We start from the raw sequence: 21,856 nt of genomic DNA, 5'->3' as shown, positions 1-21,856 counted from the left end.
TGAATTACTGATGGAAGTCAAAAGATGAGGCAAGAGGATTAGAACATATTCAAGGCCAGCCTGGATAAGGGAATGAGAGACCCTCTCTTTAAAAATAAAAGTCTTAAGGAAGAAATTTTCTTTAGAAATCACTTAGGTCATATTGGGGACAAATGACATGTTGATGATGATATGTAATTGTTTCATATATATGACAATACTGAAATATTTCAAAAAAGAGCCTTTTTAAAATTGTTTCAAAATAATTCATAAATATTTTTAATTAGATTTGTTGGGGGCTTTTGTAATTTTGTTTTGTGGTTCGGGTTTGGTTTTTTTGTTTTGTTTTGTTTTTTGCCTTGAGACAGAGTTTCTCTGTTTAGCCCTGGCTTCTCCTGCATCTTGATCTATAAACCAGGCTGGCCTTGAACTCTGAACTCACAGAGGTCTACCTGCCTCTGCCTCCAAAGTGCTGGCATTAAAGTTGTACACCACCTGAAGTTTTATGATACTCAAGATTTGCCTCCTAGCAATTCAGTGGAGATGGAAAGTAAGAGGGAGTAATAATTGATAATAGTTGAGGCAGAATAAAGTAGATCTTGATCTTTTTAACAATAATTTATTTTTGTTTTATGTAGTTGTTCTGCCTGTGCTTTTGTCTGAGAGTGTCATGCCCTGAAGCTGGAATCATAGACTCCTACTGCTGAGCTGTCTCTCAAGCCCTCCATAATAATTGTATTATCTTACTTAGTCAGACCACTTTCATATGTCAGAAATTTTCTGTAAGCCAGCTAGGCATGGTGGAGGCTTATAATCTCAGGATTTGGAAAGCTAAGAGAAAAGGATTACAAATTTGAGGCCAGCCTGGGCTACATAGGACCAAAAACAAACAAAAACAAAAGGAGTGAACTTTTCCGTAAAAGATAAAAATGACTAAGATTATATATTGTTTACTGTGCTTCTTTATGATTTTTTAAGAGTAATTTTATTGGGTTAAAATGAAAGACTGATTCGTATCAGGTGTGGTAGTTCTTACCTGTTTACCTGTAATCCCAGCACTCAGAATGCCAAAGCAGGAAGGAAGCAATGACACTCCCTTACCCCCAGCTTTAACCTGAGACCTTGTATAGCACTGAACAAGGGAGGGCTCTTGTTAGGATAAAAAGATTCTTGTTTTAATCCATGACATGACTGCTTAATGAAGTGTGCAATACACACAAAAGGCAATAACATGCTTCCTCTTGTATCTTATAATACTTAGAGAACATGGTTATTTTCTAGCTGTAGATACTAAGGTATTATAATTGCGAAGTATTTGTTGTCAATTAAAAGTTAAACACAAATTTAGTAATATTAGGGATATCGTAAACATTTATAATATAGAGAAAAGTTACTGCTCAAAGATAATCAGAAGTATTCAGCTAACTACATTATCTGTTTCTCATTGATTAAAACAGTATACTAATAAGTAAAAATGTTACTATCTTTTGCATGTTTTATTTTTTATAGTTGTGATTTTTCTAATTTTCAAAGTAGAATTCAATAACTGGAGATTATGAGCAGAGTCTGCCTAAGGATAAAAGATATGATTTACTGTATCTTGACTTGAGTTTGGACTTGATGTGTTTGTAGAAACACGAGTTTGATTAATCTAGAATAGAGGATTATAAAGAAATCTGTGCCACTTGCATACCATCTTACTTAGCAGGGTGGAGTACTTTGTGTGTGAAGGTGGAAGGAAAACATCTTGGGAATGTTGATGAATGAGGTACAAATGATTGGGTCAAGTAATATACAGAATACTCAAAATGGTTAACTGTTTTTCAGGTCAACCAAGTAACTCATGATCAAGCAGTGGTGCTACAAAGTGCCCTTCAGAGCATTCCTAACCCATCATCTGAATGCATGCTTAGAAATGTGTCTGTTCGTCTTGCTCAGCAGATTTCTGATGAGGTTAGTATTGTAAGAGTTATATAGGAGAGAGGGGGGAGGGCGGGAGGGAGGGAGGGAGGGAGGGAGGGAGGGGGAGAGAGAGATTACTTACAATGTTGTACATGTCATAATTGTTACTATGTGTTTTGCCTGCATGTAATATGTCTGTGCACAGCTTGCATGCCTGATGCCCTTAGAGATCAAAAAGAGAGCATTTAGATCCTCTGGAACTGGAGCTTCCATGTGGGTGCTGAGTATTGAACCCTGGGTCTTCTGCAAGAACTGCCAATGCTCCTAATGACTGAGCTGTCTCTCTAACCCCAAAACAACTTTTTTTAAAAATTCAGTCTATATCATATTTTTTAATGCCAACTTAGAATTATTAGTACTTTACTTACTATTTATATAATAAACAGCCTTCTTTCAGAGTGTAGATACAACATTTCACACTCATACAAACAAAACACTACGCAGTAATTTTCTTGTACTTTTGGGACTACAGTCAAATCCAAGGTTTCACACCTATAGCCCTGAGACAGAATGTTTCTATAACTGTTCTTTGTGAGTTTTTTGCAGTCAATACATCCCTTCAGTTCTAATATGAGATAACCACTAAATTTTTTGTTCCCTATGAAAGTTTTCATTTTCTTGAGTATTACTCAATTGGATCGCATGCCTATAATCCAAACACTTGAGAGGCTGAAGCAGAAGGAGAGCTGGCCTGCAAGACCCAATCTCAAAAAATAAATTTAAAAAAACAACTTATTGATGACTTTGAATTGTCAATGTTCTACAGTTCAACGAATAATTTTTTTTTGTTGTTAAATATTATCCCATTCATTGTATGCTAGTCATGGTGACACATGTCTTTACTAGGACTTAGGGGACATGTGAGTTCTAGGCCTTCCTGTTCTACATAGTGAGACTGTCTGTAAAAAAAAAAAAACAGTATAGATGCATGCATATGTGTATACTCAGACACACATACACATAAGTAAATAAGTAGATAGGTCGTATATATTATAAAATAAACTATAATCCCATTATGAATATTCTGTGATTGGTTTATATATATGACAAAATATACTTGGATTTTTTCCCTTTTAGATATGAATAAAACTGCTATGAAAATTTTATACCAGTATTTGAACTTCCTATTCTCTAATACCCGCCAGTGCAATGGTTGTCGTTTCTGTGGTGGTCAACACTAATAGTCTTCTCAAAAGTTTTAATTAATCATTATTTTATAGGCTTCAAGATATATGCCTGATATTTGCGTAATTAGAGCTATACAAAAAATTATTTGGACATCAGGATGTGGGGGATTACAGCTGGTATTCAGCCCAAATGAAGAAGTCACAAAAATTTATGAGAAGGTAAGAATTGTGAAAGGAATATGCCCACTATATAAATGAATGTTAATTGCATATATGGCTACACGTCTATGCTTGTCTTTAAAAATCACTTGCATAGTTATAATTGCAGGTATACTTCAGTAATGGTTTAAAAGGTTTAGTTTTAAAACATAATTTAATCCTGCTCCGAGAATAGTTTAAAAATAAAAATGAGATTTTCCATTTCAGTGAAGTCAGACCATCTCAAAGAAGTTATATTTTCCTTTATCTTTTAGTTTTGTGTAAGTTAGGGTTCTGTCATGTATACCTTATTCCTTGGATACTGTTGCATTCTTAGAGGTTTTTTTTTTTTAGTTTTTCTTTTTTTTTTTTTTTTATGTGTATAAGTGTTTTACTATGTGTGTATATTGTGTACCCAGAATGTCTGGTTCCCTCAGAGGTCAGAAGAGGGGATTGGATCCCCTGGCACTAGAGTTAGTTATAGACAGTTGAAATCCACCATGCTGATGTTATGTATTGATCCTGGTTCCTCTGTAAGAACAAGTGCTCTTAACCTCTGAGTCAACTCTCCAGCTCACACTTCTCCATTCTTAAGAAAAACTTGTGTACTAAGGACTTCTTGCTAAGTACAGTGCCCTCATTATATTAAACACTTTGTTCTTATTACTATTTTGATGTTCTCATAGTATCTGTTTGGTATAGTATCTCTTTGGTATATTCATTTGACAAAATGAATGAAAGCCTATTTTAGTCACATTAAAGTTACAGCATATTTGGGGATAGGAAAAATTTTTAAAGCCTTACTGAGCAGTTGTTCAAGGAGATTGGGTTTTTTTTTTTAATTAAATAGCACAATAACATACCTACTTATTGTGCCAGAGTGGTTCATAAAGAAGGAATGGTTGGTTGTTGGTTCAGAAGGTCTCTAGGAGCTTCTTAACTACAAAGTGCTCAATGATGTATATGCTCAGTATATATATATGTCCAACCCCTTTTGGATCATAGCAAAATATTGGCATTAGACTTAGTTTTCTATTATAATTGTTTCCAAACTATTTCAAGAGATCTCAAGAAACAGGTAAAGAGAGAGAACATGTAGTTTAATGGTAAATGAATTTTAAGCACTAAGCTTTTGAAGTTACAGAGAGTTTTCTTTTAAGCACTTTCTAAATGAACTTACAAAGGATTAGATTTCTTTTTGTGCTTTTCAACCAGTATTAGTTTTTGCTGTTTCCTTCCCTTCCTCCTCCATTTTCTTGTTCTATCTGTTCTCTAGAAGGTGTCTTCCCTTACACTTTTGTATTACATATGATTTTTCTTTGAAAGCTTCTTTAAATAATTTGTTCCCAATTATTTTACAGACCAATGCAGGCAATGAGCCAGACCTTGAAGATGAACAGGTTTGCTGTGAAGCATTGGAGGTGATGACACTGTGTTTCGCCTTGATTCCAACAGCCTTAGATGCTCTAAGTAAAGATAAAGCTTGGCAAGCCTTCATTATTGACATACTGTTGCACTGTCACAGCAAGTAAGTTTCTTTCTTATTTTTAAGAAGCTTGATCTTATTTTTGTAAAGTAGAATCAAATTTATGTTGGCACAAGGTATTATAGAAGCCAAATACTCAACATGCATGGTACATTAATATTGAGGACATTTTCAAAAATAACATTTGTTTGACCTAACCTCAATTTGTTTTAGTCTGCAAAATTGGATAAGATATTGGCCTCCTATCTTGTATTCCTAGATGCCAACTGTTATTTTAATGTGAAAGTTTATAAGAGGGTTACCATAGGAATTTAAGCATAAAGATTAGTTAATTATAATCCATCAGTTTTTCATTTTAAGAGTATTTAGTCAATATTAGTAATGCTGTTTTAAGATGTTTCTATACAAGTAATTCCGGATTTAAGACAATTCAAATCTGTAGAAATAGATTTCCATTCTTTTATACCGGTCTGATCCTGATCTTAGCATGTAATTATAAAAACTAATTAGGCCAGACATGGTGGCACACGTCTTTAATCTCAGCACTTTAGAAGCAGAGACAAGGGGACCTCTGGGTTTGCGCCTAGGCTGCTCTACATGTTCCAAGACAACCAGGGCTACATAGCAAGGCCATGTCTCAAAACAAGAAACCAAACAACAATAACAAAAAAAAAAAAGAAAACAAGCATAGTCTGTTGGCAGTGGCAGAGGCAGTGGCATCGGTGGCACCACTGTACAGACCTTTAGTCCCAACACACCTGTAATCCTACCAGGAGGCAGAGGCAGTTAGGATTCTTGTGATTTCAAGGCCAGCCTCTTTTATAGAGCTAGTTCTAGGATAGCCAAGGTTAAAGCACCACAAAATCTAATTGGTGTCCCTAATGGCTCAGGTACAACTTTCCTACTCCCGACAACACACAAATATGATACAGTGGAGCATCAAGTGAGAATGTTCAGTGATCAGAAAAGAACCTTGAGTGATTTCCTTGAAAATAGCAAGTCTGAGCCGGGCGGTGGTGGCACACGCCTTTAATCCCAGCACTTGGGAGGCGGATTTCTGAGTTCGAGGCCAGCCTGGTCTACAGAGTTGAGTTCCAGGACAGACAGAACTACACAGAGAAACCCTGTCTTGAAAAACCAAAAAAAAAAAAGAAAAGAAAAAGAAAAGAAAATAGCAAGTCTGGCCTTTTTAGAAACTCTTTTTCATCTGGATGGTAGTGGCATACCTCTAATTCCAGCACTGGAGAAGGCGGGAGGCAGTGGCAGGCAGATCTCTGAATAGGAGTCCAACCTATTCTACAAAGTGAGTTCTAGGACAGCCAGGGCTACACAGAGGAACAGGGATCGGGGACTGGGAGAAAAGAAAAACCCTTTTTCATGGGATCCAAACAAATACAGAACAGGGAGAGCTTTTGCTACCTCTATAAGAAAGTTGTAACCATAGTTAAACAGCTGTATACATTGAAAAAAATTAGTATGAATCATTCTAGTTCCATTTGATCATGAGTCGTCTTCAGGGAACAACTGTATAAACACAGTAGACTGTGTCCTTAGAGACTGTCCTTCGAGACTCTCAGAATCACCTGAAAGATTTGTTAAAACATTATTGGTCAGGCCTACTAACATTTCTCTTTAGATCTGAGAATTGGCATTTCTACAAAGTTACCAGTTGATGCTGGTGTTGCTCATCTAGGGGTAATGCTTTTGGAATCAATACTACAGTATAAGGAACAGGTGCCTCAGTATCCTTTTTATGATAACATTTCCACTTACCCCTCTGCTAAGGCACAACTGGATAGAAATTCTGTGGAAGGGGGACTGGTAGGAGTTTTAAAGTTTGATATAGGGCATTTTTATATCTATTAGAGTTTTTTAGCCTATTCTACAAAGTTAGAAGAACTTTGAGGAACTAAGAAGAACTTTTTAGTTAGAAGTTAGTTAGAAGGCACTCCTCAAACTCTTCAATGACAGTATGAGGTCATAGCTGTGAACACGCAATGGTAAGTCTGCATGCATTTTTTCATGACTGTTTAAGTGGATGTTAGTTTGTGTTCCTAATGTATCACCCCCTCCCCAAGAGGAAACAATATATTAAACATAAATCAATTCCATTTCAGAACTGTTCGTCAAGTGGCACAGGAACAATTCTTCTTAATGTGCACCAGATGTTGCATGGGACACAGGCCTCTTCTTTTCTTCATTACTCTGCTCTTTACTGTTTTGGGGGTAAGAGACTTAAAAATATGCTTACCAGTTTAATTCCTTCAACAAAGAAAGATATTCTGGAATTTATGGGTTTAACGTATATCAGTTAGGGCAATCTATACTTAATCAATAAAACATTGGTTAACTCAGGGTTTTTGAAAAGGGAATTCAAAGCATGGACATATTGATTCATTACACTGTATTTTATCATTTTCAGAGCACAGCCAGAGAGAGAGCTAAACATTCAGGCGACTACTTTACTCTTTTAAGGCATCTTCTTAATTACGCTTACAACAGTAACATTAATGTACCCAATGCTGAAGTTCTTCTAAATAATGAAATTGATTGGCTTAAAAGAATTAGGGTAAGTTGCAGTTAATATTCTCTTTGTATCGTTAAGAAATAGTGCTTCATTTATAAATGGTTCATAATTTAAAACATTCTAAGTTTGAATGTTAAGGAGACCAAAGAACATATATTGCATTGTTGGGTTATACTTTATAGAATGAATGCATTACTACTTACAGAAAGTCTGTGCCTAAGATTTAGAATACATGCTAAGCATGGAAGCACATGCTTTTTAAGCCCAGTACTTGGGAGGCAGAAGCAAGCTCATTTCTATGAATTTAAGGCCACATACTGAGACCTTGGGGAGGGGTGGGGGGTTGTCATATTGAGGTTCAGCTTTTCTGCTTTTTAGCAAGTTGTTATTTTTATTTATTTATATATGTGTGTGTGTGTGTGCGCGCGTGTGTGGTATTAGGTAGGTGTGATATTAGGTAGGATAGAAGAATAAAGGGGGGGAGAGACCGACAGAGAAATCCTCAAAGTCAGGGGCAGGAAAGCGGGTGGTAACATTGTTGGACTACTTCCTGCTGATTAGAGGCATTGAGCTCCTTAGGGCAAGTTTGATCTTCACCATCAGGATAGCTAATTTCTTCTCATCTCTTTTTTGTTTGTTTGTTTGTTTGTTTTTCGAGACAGGGTTTCTCTGTGTAGCCCTGGCTGCCCTGGAACTCACTCTGTAGACCAGGCTGGCCTCGAACTCAGAAATCCGCCTGCCTCTGCCTCCCAAGTGCTAGGATTAAAGGCGTGCGCCACCACTGCCCAGCGTAGCAAGTTGTTATTTTAAAGAAAATACTGCCTGTCCCTGCCACAGCCAAAAAAAAGTAAATACACTATTTTTGATCATAAGTCTTTTGAGGACCACATAAAAACTTATTTCTGAAGAAATACATAGTTATATCAATTACTTTTCTGTTTCTGTGATAAGATATCCTAACAAAAACAAGGGAGCGGGGATGGGGCTTAAGAGTCCATCATATCAAAAAGGGTATAGCAGTAGAAGCAGGAAGCTGGCTGTTCACATTGAATCTGAAGAAACCCAAAAGAAAGAACAGGAAGTGCGTCCAAAATTCAGAGTCAACAAGCACACCCTTCTAGTAGCTATTGTATTTCCTCCAGCAATATTCTACCTCCTGGAGGTTTCTCAGGTGTCCCAATCACCACTGCCATCTGGGGACCAAGTGTTCAAACGTGGGATCCTATTAGGGAACATTTCACAAACGTCAACAGAGTTTAGCCTTTAGATTAGCATTTCTTCTAGTAGTCTGTAAAAGCACATATATAGAAATTTTAATTTTAACTTGCTTGACTTGGAAAGCTTTGGGAGTATTGTCTCATATCCTTCTAGCTTTCTTGTTCATATTCCTCCGTTTCATAAGTTAAGCATTTGATTTTTTTTCCCTTTGGCAGGATGATGTTAAAAGAACAGGTGATACAGGTGTTGAAGAGACAATCTTAGAAGGACACCTTGGAGTTACAAAGGAACTGCTGGCTTTTCAGACTCCAGAGAAAAAGTTTCATATTGGTTGTGAAAAGGGAGGTGCTAATCTCATTAAAGTAAGTTCTGTGTTCTTGATTCTAAACTACTTGTAGGCGTTGTTGTTTAGTATGATTGGTAGCACTAGGTGTTTGGTGTGGTGTTTTTGTTTGTTTGTTTTTTCTTGATGTTTTTATAAAACCTGCCTTTTAAGAATCTTTACCAAGGTTACAATATTTATTTAAATAATGTAAAGCACTAGTGTCTTCCAGTAACCATGGCATGTTTATAGGTATTACATGCATATAAAATAAAGTGTAAAGTGTTACTTAATTTTTCTTTCCTGAAAAATCTGGACTGTTCCTAAGGATATTTGAATGAATCAAGCTTCTGTTTTAGTTTTTTTTTATTTTGTTTGCTTTCTTTTTTAAGACAGTCTCTATGTAGTTTGGACTGTCCTGTAATTTCACAGAGATCTGCCTGCCTCTGACTCCTGAATACTAGAACGAAAGGCATGTACCACCATACCTGGCAGTCTATGTTTTATAAGACTACATCATGTATATCAATTCTTTAATGAGTTTTTTTTTAATTGGGTAATTCAGATAAAAATTGCCATTTTAGTATAAATTTATTCAAAATTAGCTTCTATAGATACCATTTGATTTTTAAAGTAAATGTAAAATATAGATCTGGGCACAAAAGTCTCTTGAGTTCAAGGACAGCCAGGGCTACATGGACTCTTGTCTCAAAAAAAATGTAAAATATAAATTGTTTAGTACTGCAGCAATCAGTTATATCTTTATACTTAAAAAAAAAGAAATTAAGTATAACTAGTAGATAGGTAAAATTACCTAGTAAGTAGTAAAAGTAGAATATTTTTACTAGAAAACCTACATAAATTTTCTGTGATGTAAGACACATAGTCGTCTTTCCAGAATGTCATTTCTAATAATTAATCCTTTGTTTCAACTGTTTAGGAATTAATCGACGATTTCATCTTTCCTGCATCCAATGTTTACCTGCAGTATATGAGAAATGGAGAACTCCCTGCTGAGCAGGCCATTCCTGTCTGTGGCTCACCAGCCACAATTAATGCTGGTTTTGAGTTACTTGTGGCATTAGCTGTTGGCTGTGTGAGGAACCTTAAACAGATAGTAGATTCTTTGACTGAAATGTATTACATTGGTACAGCAATAACTAGTAAGTACTTTAAAACATAGTTGTGGTGATGATTCTGTTTTAAACTGTTTGCTCTTTTTATAAACATCTTTAAGTCATATTTTGGTAGTTACTAGTCTAGGATTTTTAGCAAATAGATAGGAAAATATAAGTGACTGTACAAGTATTTGGTAAATTAGATGTTATCTTGCAAATTGGAAATGCAGCCTATCTCCATTGTAGTCAGGAAATGCAACCAAAGCCTAAATCTCTTGACACAGAAAACCTTTCAATGTCTCTACTTTTTTTTTTTTTAAGCTCTCACTATGTTCTAGCAAGTTTAAATGTAGTGAGGTGAATTTTTTTTTTAGCTTAATGGAAAGGAGTTTTTCTTTTGATTGAAACAATTTTGCATGTTAAAAAATTTTGGAGGGGGGTGGCTCACGCTTGTAATCCTAGCACTGGGGAAGGCATAGGCAGGCAGATCTCTGAATTTGAGTCCAGTTTGGTCTACAACGTGAGTTCTAGGACAGACAAGAAACCCTGTCTCAGGGCAGGAGTGGTATTTAAGTATAAATTGTGTATGTCAGTATACACTTGTAATCCTAGTACCTTGAAAGGTTGCTGTGAGTTTGAAGCTACCCTGTTTGTATCAGTTAATTGTCCATTACTGTGATAAAACACAGTGAGCAAGCCAACTTATAGAAGGAAGAGTTTACTTGGGCTGCTGTTTTCAGAGGGATAAAAGTCTATCACTATCTCAGCAAGGAAGTGTGGCAGCAGGTAGGCATGGCAGGAACAGTAGAGCTGACAACCTAGAGCTGCAAGCAGGAAACAGAATAAACTGGAAATGGCATATAACTTTTGAAACCTCAGAGCCTGCCCCCAGTAACATACTTCTCTAACAAGGCTTTCTCATAAAATTAAATTCAAATAAAAGCAAACGAGTGCTAAAGAGAGTATGCACTTATTTATTTATTTATTTAGGTTTTTCGAGACAGGGTCTCTCTGTGTAGCCCTGGCTGTCCTGGAACTCACTCTGTAGACCAGGCTAACCTCGAACTCAGAAATCTGCCTGCCTCTGCCTCCCAAGTGCTGGGATTAAAGGCGTGCGCCACCACCGCCCAGCCTGATCACTTTTAAACGTACATTTTTACCTATCTGTTTTCTTGGTCATAATTATTACCATAGTTCATATGTTTCTTGTCATCTCCTCTGTGTATTCAGGTCCTCTAGAAGATCAGCCAATGCTCTTAGCTGCTGAATCCCATCTCTCAATCCCCCTGATATTCTTTGCTTTACTCTCTACTTGATATTGCTGTCATTCCTTGTTTACCTATTCATCTATTGTTTATAAACCTGTCACTTTAGTATATTGTCATTCATTTAGCTGTCCTTCTAGAAAACGATATTTATATTGTTTCTAGCTTTATGCTAGGTACAGAAACATAAGGATATGTTTAGTAAGTATATCTCCCATTCTCAGCAAACTTTCATATCCACCATGTGGTTTGCTCTCCAAAATAGCACTGCGGATATAAGGAGACCTAATTTTAGTCTTATTTGCATGTATCAGAGAAGGACATAAACCTAGGTAGCTTTGGGGGCTTATTGAAACCACAAACATAAATGAAAACATTTCATTAAAACTGAGCAACACCCACATGTTGTTATGCATATAAACTAAAAGTGAATAATGGGCTGGAAAGGTGGCTCAGTCTTTAAGAATGCTTGTTGCTATTATAGATAGCCACCTTGGGTGGCTCACAAGTACTATAACTCTAATTCCAGGGGTTCTACACCTATCTCTAGCCTCTATTCATACATGTATATACAAACATACATATAAATAAAAATACTTTCCAAAACATAATGACTGGATAGTACAGATAGAACCAACCCTAAGAAGGAAAGGTTAGCTGTGTACCATCTCATATATTAGAGACTGCCATAAAGGCAACATCAGATTAAAACCAATGGGGTTTGTGGTAGTTGGCATGTGTCTCAGTTGGTAGAGTGCATGCTTGATGTACACAGAGCAAGAAGTCAGTGGCTTTGACGCCCAGTATTCCATAAACTAGGCATCGTGTTCCATACCTATAATCCCAGCACTGGGTGGATTATAAAAACATAAAAAAAGGAGGATCTTAAGTTGAATATCATCCTTAGTTACATTGGTAGTTCCAGGCCAGTCTGGCTATATGAGACACTGTCTTACAAACATAAAAATAGAATCAAAGGTTGGTAGGTGCAGGAGCCTGCAGTAATGTAGGTTGCTGGTTGTTTTTTTTTTTTAAGATTTTTATTTATTTTATGTATGTGAGTACACTGTAGCTAATCTTCAGACACACCAGAAGAGGGCATCACCATGTGGTTGCTGGGAATTGAACTCAGGACCTCTGAAAGAGCAGTCAGTGCTCTTAGCCACTGAGCCATCTCTCCAGCCACTGGGTTGCTGCCTTAAATGCATTTATTAATGGAAAAATGCCAAACGAGAGCCCTGCCTCCTATGACTGCTCTGGTAGTAGTATTTCTGTTTTGTGAGCTTAAGAGCGCTTAAAAAGCACAAAATCATTTCTGCCTGTGCTATAAAACTCTTCTTTCTTTTTCAGCTTGTGAAGCACTTACTGAGTGGGAATACCTGCCACCTGTTGGACCCCGCCCACCAAAAGGATTTGTGGGGCTGAAAAATGCTGGTGCTACTTGTTACATGAATTCTGTGATTCAGCAACTCTATATGATTCCCGCTATCAGGAACGGTATTCTTGCAATTGAAGGCACAGGTAGTGATGTAGATGATGATATGTCTGGGGATGAGAAGCAGGACAATGAGGTAAATTTCTTTTATTACTTCATTCGGTTCTGTGTGTGAAATTTTGATAACAGATACCATTCTCTCATTGGATACCAAGGGGGATAAGTACAGTCACGATCAGTTTCCACAGGATTCCCTTCCAAAAGCCTCAAGATGTTCAAAATTTGCCAATATACAAGTAGTTTGAATGGAGCCTACACAAATCTTTTTACACATTTATGTCATCTGTAGATTACATATAATGCCTCATACAGTGTTGATGCTATATAGTTGTGTTACATAAGAAGTAGTGATTTTTAAAAGTCTAGATATATCTGCTACAGAATTAATCAATTTACCTTTGTGGACCCATAGATGATGCTGTTGTTAGTGGATTGAAGATCTAATCGTGTTGTGGTTTCCTTCCTTAGACTGTAAAAGTTATGTTTGAAAGTGGGCACACCTTCTACTACCACTTGTGGAGTTTGTCTCATTACAGCAGTTACAATGTATCCATCTTTTTTAAAGTAGTGTCTGATAGAAGTTGAAATTTGACTAGTTTAAATTGATGATGGCCAATCTTTTGACTTTTCTGAGCCATAATTTGGACAAAGAATTGTCTTGAGCCACACCTTCCCAGCCCCCCACCCACATATTTTGTTTCTGTGATTCTTTTGAGGCAGTCTTCTTATGATGTCCAAGTGAGCCTCTGAAGGTCTTCATCTTCAGTTTTCCAGGTGATAGGGTTATAGTGTATACCACCACACTAAGTTTTTCACTTTTATCTATGCTTGCTCCTTTTTGCTTATGGTTATATTTCCTCCTAAGTCTTATCTCTTCCTACTTAAAAACAAAACCTATACCTACTTCAAATACTGTTTACATGATCTTGTGACAAAGGTTTAAGCTTCCTGAAAAGTAGCCAAAGTAGAATAAAGCAATGGAAAAAAATGAAAGTGATAGCAACAGGTAAAAGTTGATAACCATGTGTGTGGCTTTTCAAAGAAAAGAATATAGCAATACTGAAGTTGGGTCTTGTTTGTATCCACACTGTTTGTCTGTGTTTTTATTGATTTATCTGTCCCTGTTTGTAGTGTTAGAATCCCATGAGTTGTATTCTTATTGTCATAAGTATTTTTAGATCCCTTAATTCACCAAAATTGGATTTGTTCTGAAGAAAGAGCTCACCACCTCTAGGGCTTCTAAAACAACTCTTCCCCAGACCTACTAGACTTAGATGATCCAGGGATTGGGGACTGAGTATTTTTACTTTCTACCAAAGCTTCATAACAGGTGATTACATCCAAAACCTGGTGAGGACCTTTATTCCTATATTAAAGGTTTCAAATACAAGATGTCCACTGAACTATAACTTTTCCTCTGTAGCCTTCAAAATTTTGAACCTTGGTAATTTTCATGTTATACCTTCTACCACTATTTGTTTTTGTTTAACTTAAGGTTCTGGCTATCTTTCCCAGGTTGCCCATTAGCTTCTGGGCTAGCCCTAGTAACTGGAATTCAAGGCACATGCTGTGATGCTCAGCTTTACTACTTGTTTTCCAAGGTCTTAAATGGGCCTGATCTTAAACTATGTTTTATTATACAGCTAAATACTATAAAGTGCACTTATTGTTGTGCACCTTTACTATTATATCTGAAACTACTTTTATCCTGCAAAAGTAAAACTCTGTCCATTAAATAACTCCTCCCAAACTTGACAACAGCCTTTGACAAATACTTTTTTTTTGTTTGTTTGTTTGGTTTTGGTTTTGGTTTTTCAACACAGGGTTTCTCTGTGTAGCCCTGGCTGTCCTAGAACTCACTCTGTAGACCAGGCTGGCCTCGAACTCAGAAATCCGCCTGTCTCTGCCTCCCATGTGCTGGGATTAAAGCCATGCGTCACCACTGCGTGGCAGCAACTACTGTTTTTAATCTATGAATTTGACTGAAGTACCTCATATAAGTGGAATCATACAATATTTACTCTTCTGTGATTGACTAGATTTGCTTTTGTTGAGAATAGTGTAGACAGACCTGGAACTTGTGAGCCTTCTCCTTCTAGCTGGATAATACTTTGTTTATACTTTCTCTTAAAAATAGTGTTTCTATATAGTGTTTCTATATATGTAGTTCTGGCTGGCCTGCAACTTGCTGTGTAGACCAGATTGGCCTCATACTTGCAGAAGTCTCCCTCTTAAGTGCTAGAATTAAAGACTTGCCAGCTTTTTGTATTTATTTTAAAATTTGAGTTGTGGGTTTAAGGAGTCCTCTGTGTATTCAGGATTCTACTTCCTCATCAGATAAGTAATTTTCCATTTTCCTCCCACACTGATTCATCGCCTCTCTTGGCAGTATATCTATACAGAAGTTTTTCGTTTTCTTGAGATCCAGCTTGTTGTGTCCTCTTTGTACCTTTGATATTATTGTAAGAAATTGTTATCAGCTATAATGTCTTCAAAATTGCCTTCAAGTTTGGTTTTATTGTTTTAGTTCTATTTAGGACTTTGGTACAGATTGAGTTGTTTTCTCTATGTAATGTTAAGGAGGGCTAAGCTTCATTTTTTTTACTACTATTAATGTCTATATTCTTACTTATGTGCAACAGCAGGAACACTCTCATGCACTATAAATTAAATGTATATGCCTTTTGAAAATTAAGTGCTTGGAAACAAAGTAAAAGTTTATGTTCACAAACTGGAATTTATCTCAACATATTTTACTTCTGATTAGCTCATTAATCTTTTTGGTTTCTAGAGCAATGTTGATCCCAGGGATGATGTGTTTGGATATCCTCAACAATTTGAAGACAAACCACCACTGAGTAAAACAGAAGATAGGAAAGAGTACAATATTGGTGTTCTAAGACACCTTCAGGTTATCTTTGGCCATTTAGCTGCTTCTCGACTACAGTACTACGTGCCCAGAGGATTTTGGAAACAGTTCAGGTAAAGTATGGATGGACAGTAATAAAACATCACTTAATAAATAGCTCATATTCCTTAAGTACATATCTTAAGATAGCTTTATGTTCAGTTTTTAAGCAATAGTAATATTCTGACTATCCTTAAATTTTCTTTTTTGTTTTTTGTTTTTTGTTTTTTTTTTCGGGAGGAGGGGATGAAAAGGTCCATAGTCAAGGACAATTTTCTTTCGTTTTGGTAATTTTTGACATGTTAAAAATTAAACAGAGCAGGGCAGTGGTGGCACACGCCTTTAATCCCAGCACTCAGCAGGTGGATTTCTGAGTTCGAGGCCAGCCTGGTCTACACAGAGTGAGTTCCAGAACAGCCAGGGCTATACAGAGAAGCCCTGCTCAAAAAAAAAAAAAAAAATTAAACAGATTTAATGGTTCTCAATCTTCCTAATGCTGCAACCCTTAAGTAAGGTTCCTCATGTTGTAGTGACCCTCAACCATAAAATTATTTCCATTGCTACTTTATAACTATAATTTTGCTACTATTATGAATTGTAAATATTTTTCAAGAAAGGGGTCATAGGGCCAAAGGGGACACATCCTACAGGTTGAGAACATAGTTCTTTGTAGTCCTGGCTGTCCTGGAACTTGGCTTTGTAGACTAGACTAGCCCTAAACTCACAGATGTCCTCCTGCCTCTGCTTCCAGAGTGTTGGAATTAAAGGCATGCACCACCATATCCAGTCAAAAATTATTCATATGGGTTCAATGCCTGGTGGCATTGGAGGCCGGAAGAGGGTGTTGGATCCTCTGGAATTGGCATTACAAACGATTCCTAGCTATCATTTGGATGCTGGGAACTGAACCAGATCTTCTGCAAGAACAAATCTTTCTAGCCTCCTTTAGTCTCTTAAGACATAGCTACCTTGATTATGAAAATATCTGATGCATATACAATAGAATCATAGGGGCATATCATAGGAAGATATATTTCTTCCCATTACTTTCCAGGTTATTTAGAGACAAATCACAGATAATAGTTTCACCTTTAATTGCTTCATTGTGTGTCTTTGTTTTAAAACATAATGAATCTATTTCTATGCTTTTTGAACCTCCCTTGACATTGAATATAGTCAGCATTTGAACTTTTCCATTATATCAAATAACTTTCCCAAATCAGAAGCCATGCGAGGACCATATACCATAAATAGTATTTTCTCTTTTCCCCCTGCACATTCTTTAAGGTGCCCAGTGAGGTCCAAGGGTTTGATCAGATTAGCATAGTTTTGGTTTTGTGTGGAAGATAGGCAAGGCTACTAGATGGGTGTTGTGCCTACAGGTTTTGGTTTTTCAAGACAGGGTTTCTCTGTATAGCCCTGGCTGTCCTGGAACTCACTCTGTAGACCAGGCTGGCCTACAGTTTTATCTCCATGGGGAGTTGGTACATGGCATTTTTCTGCCTCTCCTGATGGTAGCAGCAATCATAATACTCAGCTTATACAATGAAATTCTTCCAGTTGTTAATCTATCAAGAGAACTAATTAATTTAGAGCAGTTTTGATGAGTTAAAATCTAAGATTGAACATTTGAAGGAAGAAGATTCATTGATTGCCTTCTGTTAATGGTGGTGTTAGAGGCCCACCATTGCTGAATTGTGTGTAGGAGAAAAAACACGGGGAATAAGAATAGACAGGACCAACTTTGCTCTTTTTATAATAATCATTTGGTGTAAACAGTCTTTAGGTTATATAGATGGTGAGACACCAACTGTTTTGCTACCCACATCCTGTTTCCTATAGTTTTACAATAAAGACAGCATAAATGCTCCTCTAGAAGATTATGTGTGCATCTGTTCACTTAATTCATGATAAGAACTGGTACCTTGGTGTCTTAACAGATGTCTCTGTTGTAAGGGTCATGTGTGTTTTGAAGTATGGTGAATTGTATTACAGCTTGAAAGTAAATAGAATAGACTAGTGTTATTTCCAATAATGTAACAATGATAGGTCTGATTTTTTTTTTTAACGTTGCTATGTGTAGGGGTTTTTTTTTGTCTAAATTATATTATTTGCTACATACAAGAAATATTTATTGAGTAGTGCTGTGGTGTATATAATGTACAGTTGTCATCTCTTGCTTGGAAAGAATGCACTTAGGTCCTCTGTGTTTGTTAGTACAATGTCACATGTAGATTCCATCAGAACCTGGGTGAAGCAATGGCTATTCTCAATTTGTGTTGTATGCATAGTATGAATGATAGTTTTAGAGTTAGTTTGTCTAATTTAAGTCCTCAGATCACTGAAAAGAGATTAACTATAGACTAAATCAAGCCTTTCTTTTTTCACTTAGAAATATCAGCTTAATGAAGGTAGACAAACACATTCTTTTTGTCTGTAATCCAAAGTTTGGCAAAATGCTTAGTAAAAGCATCCCTGTAAGATCCACCATTTCATTTTAATGACATCTACAGCTGGGTTCAAAATTAATGTATATGTTGTACCATCTGAAGCAACCACCTTTCTTAGAGCTATGCTATCAACCATACCATTAGTTCTGTGGTAATTCTTTGCCACTTTAATACCACTTTTACTATGGGTCTCACTGTCCCCCTCAATTCTTTGAACATAAAATTCTGACTTTTCTGTGTTGTTTCCTACTTTCTCATGTAGTTGCTTTAATATGCTGTCATTGTAATTGCCTTACCCACAACTGTAAAAACAGAATGTTTTTATTGTGATTGTCACATGTTACATGTTATATTCTATTCATTTTTCAGGCTTTGGGGTGAGCCTGTTAATCTTCGTGAACAACATGATGCTTTAGAGTTCTTTAATTCATTGGTGGATAGTTTAGATGAGGCTTTAAAAGCCTTAGGGCATCCAGCTATGCTAAGTAAAGTTTTGGGAGGTTCCTTTGCTGATCAGAAAATTTGCCAAGGCTGCCCACATAGGTAAGTCCTAATATAATACTGTTATATATGCTAATAATAAAACTATTACTAGTGCTAATATGAAAATGGGATATGCCACTATCTATTAGACTCCTACAACTGAAAAAGTACTATGGATATCTGAGAAGTTTTTTGTTTTGTTTTGTTTTGTTTTGTTTTGTTAAATAACTTGATTCCTTTTGATGCTTTTAATCTCTTACTATTTCATACTTTTAATTCTTTTATATTTTTCTAAGGAACTAACATGACAGTTTACATAATGACTAGAGATGTACTTACAAGTTTGCCTTTTATCTTAGAATTTAGATAATATAGATACTCTGAGTTTAGAGGATGACAGGCTACAGGTGTTTTTTTTTTCTTAACCACTTTTAAAACAAAATTAGGTATTACCATCTTTTTCCCACATACCTAGTATCATCATTCTTAAGGTATATATACATACAAAATACTATAAGAGTTAAGTGGGAAACTGTATATTGTTGTTGTTGTTATGATGGTTTTTAATTTTAAAAGGACTTTTAGTAGCTCTTAAGTGTAGCTTGTCCCAGTGCTTGGGAAGCTAAGGCAGGAAGATTACAAAAGTTTAGAATACATATTGAAAAATATCTAAATAATGGACTGGTGAGGTGGCTACATTCTTAAGAGTACTCACTGCCCTTATAGAGGACTGGGTTTCAATTGTGAGCATGTACATGTTGGGTCACAACCATGTGTAACCTTAGTTTTGGCAGATCTGATGACCTTCTGGCCTCCTCAGGCAGTAGGCAACATATGGAACAGATACATAATACTCATAATTAATCTAAAGCAATCTATATGCATTCTCTCTGTATAAAATATTAAATATGCATTACTGACTGTCAACTCACAGCAACATTCTATTTCAGTGCTATAAGGAAGTCTGTTATTCTGTGTGATAACTTAAAAACTGGAGGTGCTGGAGATCCAGGTTATTGTTTAAGAACTGGCTGTTCTTGTAGAAGACCCGGGTTCAATTCCCAGCACCCACATAGAGACATACAACTGTCTGTATGTAACTCCAGTTTCAGAGGATCTGACACTTCCTCCTGGCTTCTCTAGACACTGGGCATGTACGTTGTACATAGACATACATGCTGACACATACATTTTTTTTTAAATAACAAAATAAGCTAGAGCTCAGCAGTTACAAGCTCTTGCTCTCCGGAGAACCCAAGTTTAGTTTCCAGGACTTAGAACTCAAACTCCAGGGGATACAACACCCTTTTCTGCCTCAATGGGCATACAGCATATGGCAGACACACAAACTTACACATAAATTTTAACAATAACAAATATCTTTTAATTGGAGGCAGCAAGGTGGTTCAGCTTGGTAAAGGCACTTGGAGGCTCAAATTAGCAAACTATGGAAGGAGAGAACCAACTTCACGAAGTTGTCCTCTTACATGTATTGTGTATGTAATGGCGCGTGCAGCCATACACACTATAAATAATACATTTTCAGAAATAGTTTTCAATTAAAATTCTTTTAAAATAGCAGTCTACTATTAGAGAACTTTATTTGCCTAGAGTAGTGATCAAAAAAGAAACCTATAAATCATGGGCCTTATCTAGCCAGTTACCTGTTTCTATAAAGTTAGTTAGAACTTGATCAGTCTATATATTCAAAAGTACTTACCTACTTTTACTAGAATGGCAGAATTGCGCACTTGCCACAGGGGCCCATAATTACTGTCAAAACAACATGGTAGACTAAAAGAGCTTAAGCTCAAGTAGCCCTGTCTTTTTATTTATTTGGTTTGGTTTTTTGTTTTTCCAAGACAGGGTCTCTCTATGTATCCTGGGCTGTCCTGGAACTAAAATAGGATGAACTTGAACTCAGACTTTCCTGCCTCTGCCTCCCCAAGCTGGCCTGTCTTAATTCCCACTTCACTTAAGTTTGGTTGGTTGGTAGTTCTCAAGCAATTCTGTCATGAAGGCAAAGGACAGCATGTAATCAACAACCTAATGTGACTAGCACAGTCTAAATAACCAGGAAATGCCGTCAGTATTGTTAAACATTCCATAACCTTAGAGGTTTCATAGTTTAAGCATTATAAATTCAGTTTCACTAAATATGTAAATAATGAAGTATTTAGAGAACTGAAGAGTGAATTCTTTTCTGATAACTTCTTAAATAATATCTTTAGGTACGAATGTGAAGAATCTTTTACAACTCTGAATGTAGACATTAGAAACCACCAAAATCTTCTTGATTCTTTGGAACAGTATGTCAAAGGAGATTTACTAGAAGGGGCAAATGCTTATCATTGTGAAAAGTGCAATAAAAAGGTATGAATTATCTGTTAAGATAACTATGATGTACCTCTAACTGAGCAGCTATGGGTAGTCAGTTTCTGGTAAAGAAAAACGGTTTTCTTTAAGGGTTTGTGTGTGCACACATGTGCATGAGCACATTATCATTAATGAATTTGGTGGGAATGGTGGTGGTGGTGGTGGTGTTTTTTTTTATTTATTTTGTTTGTTTGTTTGCTTGAGATAGTCTTCTACCTCTCTGGTTGTATTAATAGGACTGTCTTGAATGGGTAGAGATCAACTTGCCTCTACCTCCAGAGTGCTGGGACTAAAGGTGTGCACCACCACATATTTAATGAATTTTGAAGTTTTTGGTAGCATTTGTTCATTCTCAAAGTTAACACTTTTTTTCTATTTTCCTTTGTCATAATAAGAAATAGTTGGGTGAGAGAGAAAGTGTGTGAATGTGTGTGTATGTTTTAAAAGAAAAAAGTTAAGAAGTAATACTACAAAAAACAAAATTTGTAATAGCATAATGCTAACTTTGTTATGTGAATTAGCATAAGTAAATTTGTTTCTGCCTAGAAACAAACACCATAACTAATGGAGGAAAACATTTTTTCTCTTATATCCAGAAATCTTTTGCCGAAACTATTATTTCTTAAATGTAGTGAAATTTGTTTTTTATCACCTGATTAGATTTTTTTTTCCATGGGAACTTAGCTCTTCAAGGAAGAGGAATATTCACACATATGAATAGTAAATTATGTTTATCCTTTCTGGCTTCCAAACCAATTTACCTCTAAGTCACCTGTATTGTTTGCCCTACCACACCACTTAAAGAAGTATGAAAGTCTGTGCATTTTGATTATGGGGTATGAAGCAACACTGTCTGCCACCATAGGTCTTGAGACATGAGACAAGTTCCTAAACTTACCAGGACTCTATCTTACCAGGACTCTATCTTACCAACACTCTATC

At 36.3% G+C, this 21,856-nt stretch overlaps 1 protein-coding gene across 4 annotated transcripts in view; it reads left to right on the top strand.

Annotated features, from left to right (window-relative positions):
* Positions 1-21,856, top strand: part of Usp9x (ubiquitin specific peptidase 9 X-linked) — a 103,655-nt gene that overhangs the window by 60,793 nt on the left and 21,006 nt on the right. For all 4 annotated transcript variants that reach the window (XR_003712441.1, XM_028776023.1, XM_028776024.1 and 1 more), the window contains 11 exons: positions 1,807-1,932; positions 3,162-3,287; positions 4,628-4,794; positions 6,870-6,978; positions 7,175-7,321; positions 8,713-8,859; positions 9,760-9,982; positions 12,553-12,773; positions 15,489-15,679; positions 18,425-18,598; positions 20,770-20,911. Coding sequence is in view for 3 of the 4 variants with exons in the window: in XM_028776023.1 (XP_028631856.1) it covers positions 1,807-1,932; positions 3,162-3,287; positions 4,628-4,794; positions 6,870-6,978; positions 7,175-7,321; positions 8,713-8,859; positions 9,760-9,982; positions 12,553-12,773; positions 15,489-15,679; positions 18,425-18,598; positions 20,770-20,911 (1,773 nt within the window). In the remaining variant the exon portion in view is untranslated. The remainder of the gene's footprint in view (positions 1-1,806; positions 1,933-3,161; positions 3,288-4,627; positions 4,795-6,869; positions 6,979-7,174; positions 7,322-8,712; positions 8,860-9,759; positions 9,983-12,552; positions 12,774-15,488; positions 15,680-18,424; positions 18,599-20,769; positions 20,912-21,856) is intronic.

Source organism: Grammomys surdaster, unplaced genomic scaffold (assembly GCF_004785775.1).
Source record: "Grammomys surdaster isolate TR1022 unplaced genomic scaffold, NIH_TR_1.0 263, whole genome shotgun sequence".
NCBI classification, from domain to species: Eukaryota; Metazoa; Chordata; class Mammalia; order Rodentia; family Muridae; genus Grammomys; species Grammomys surdaster.
This window is presented reverse-complemented; position numbering and strand designations above follow the sequence as displayed.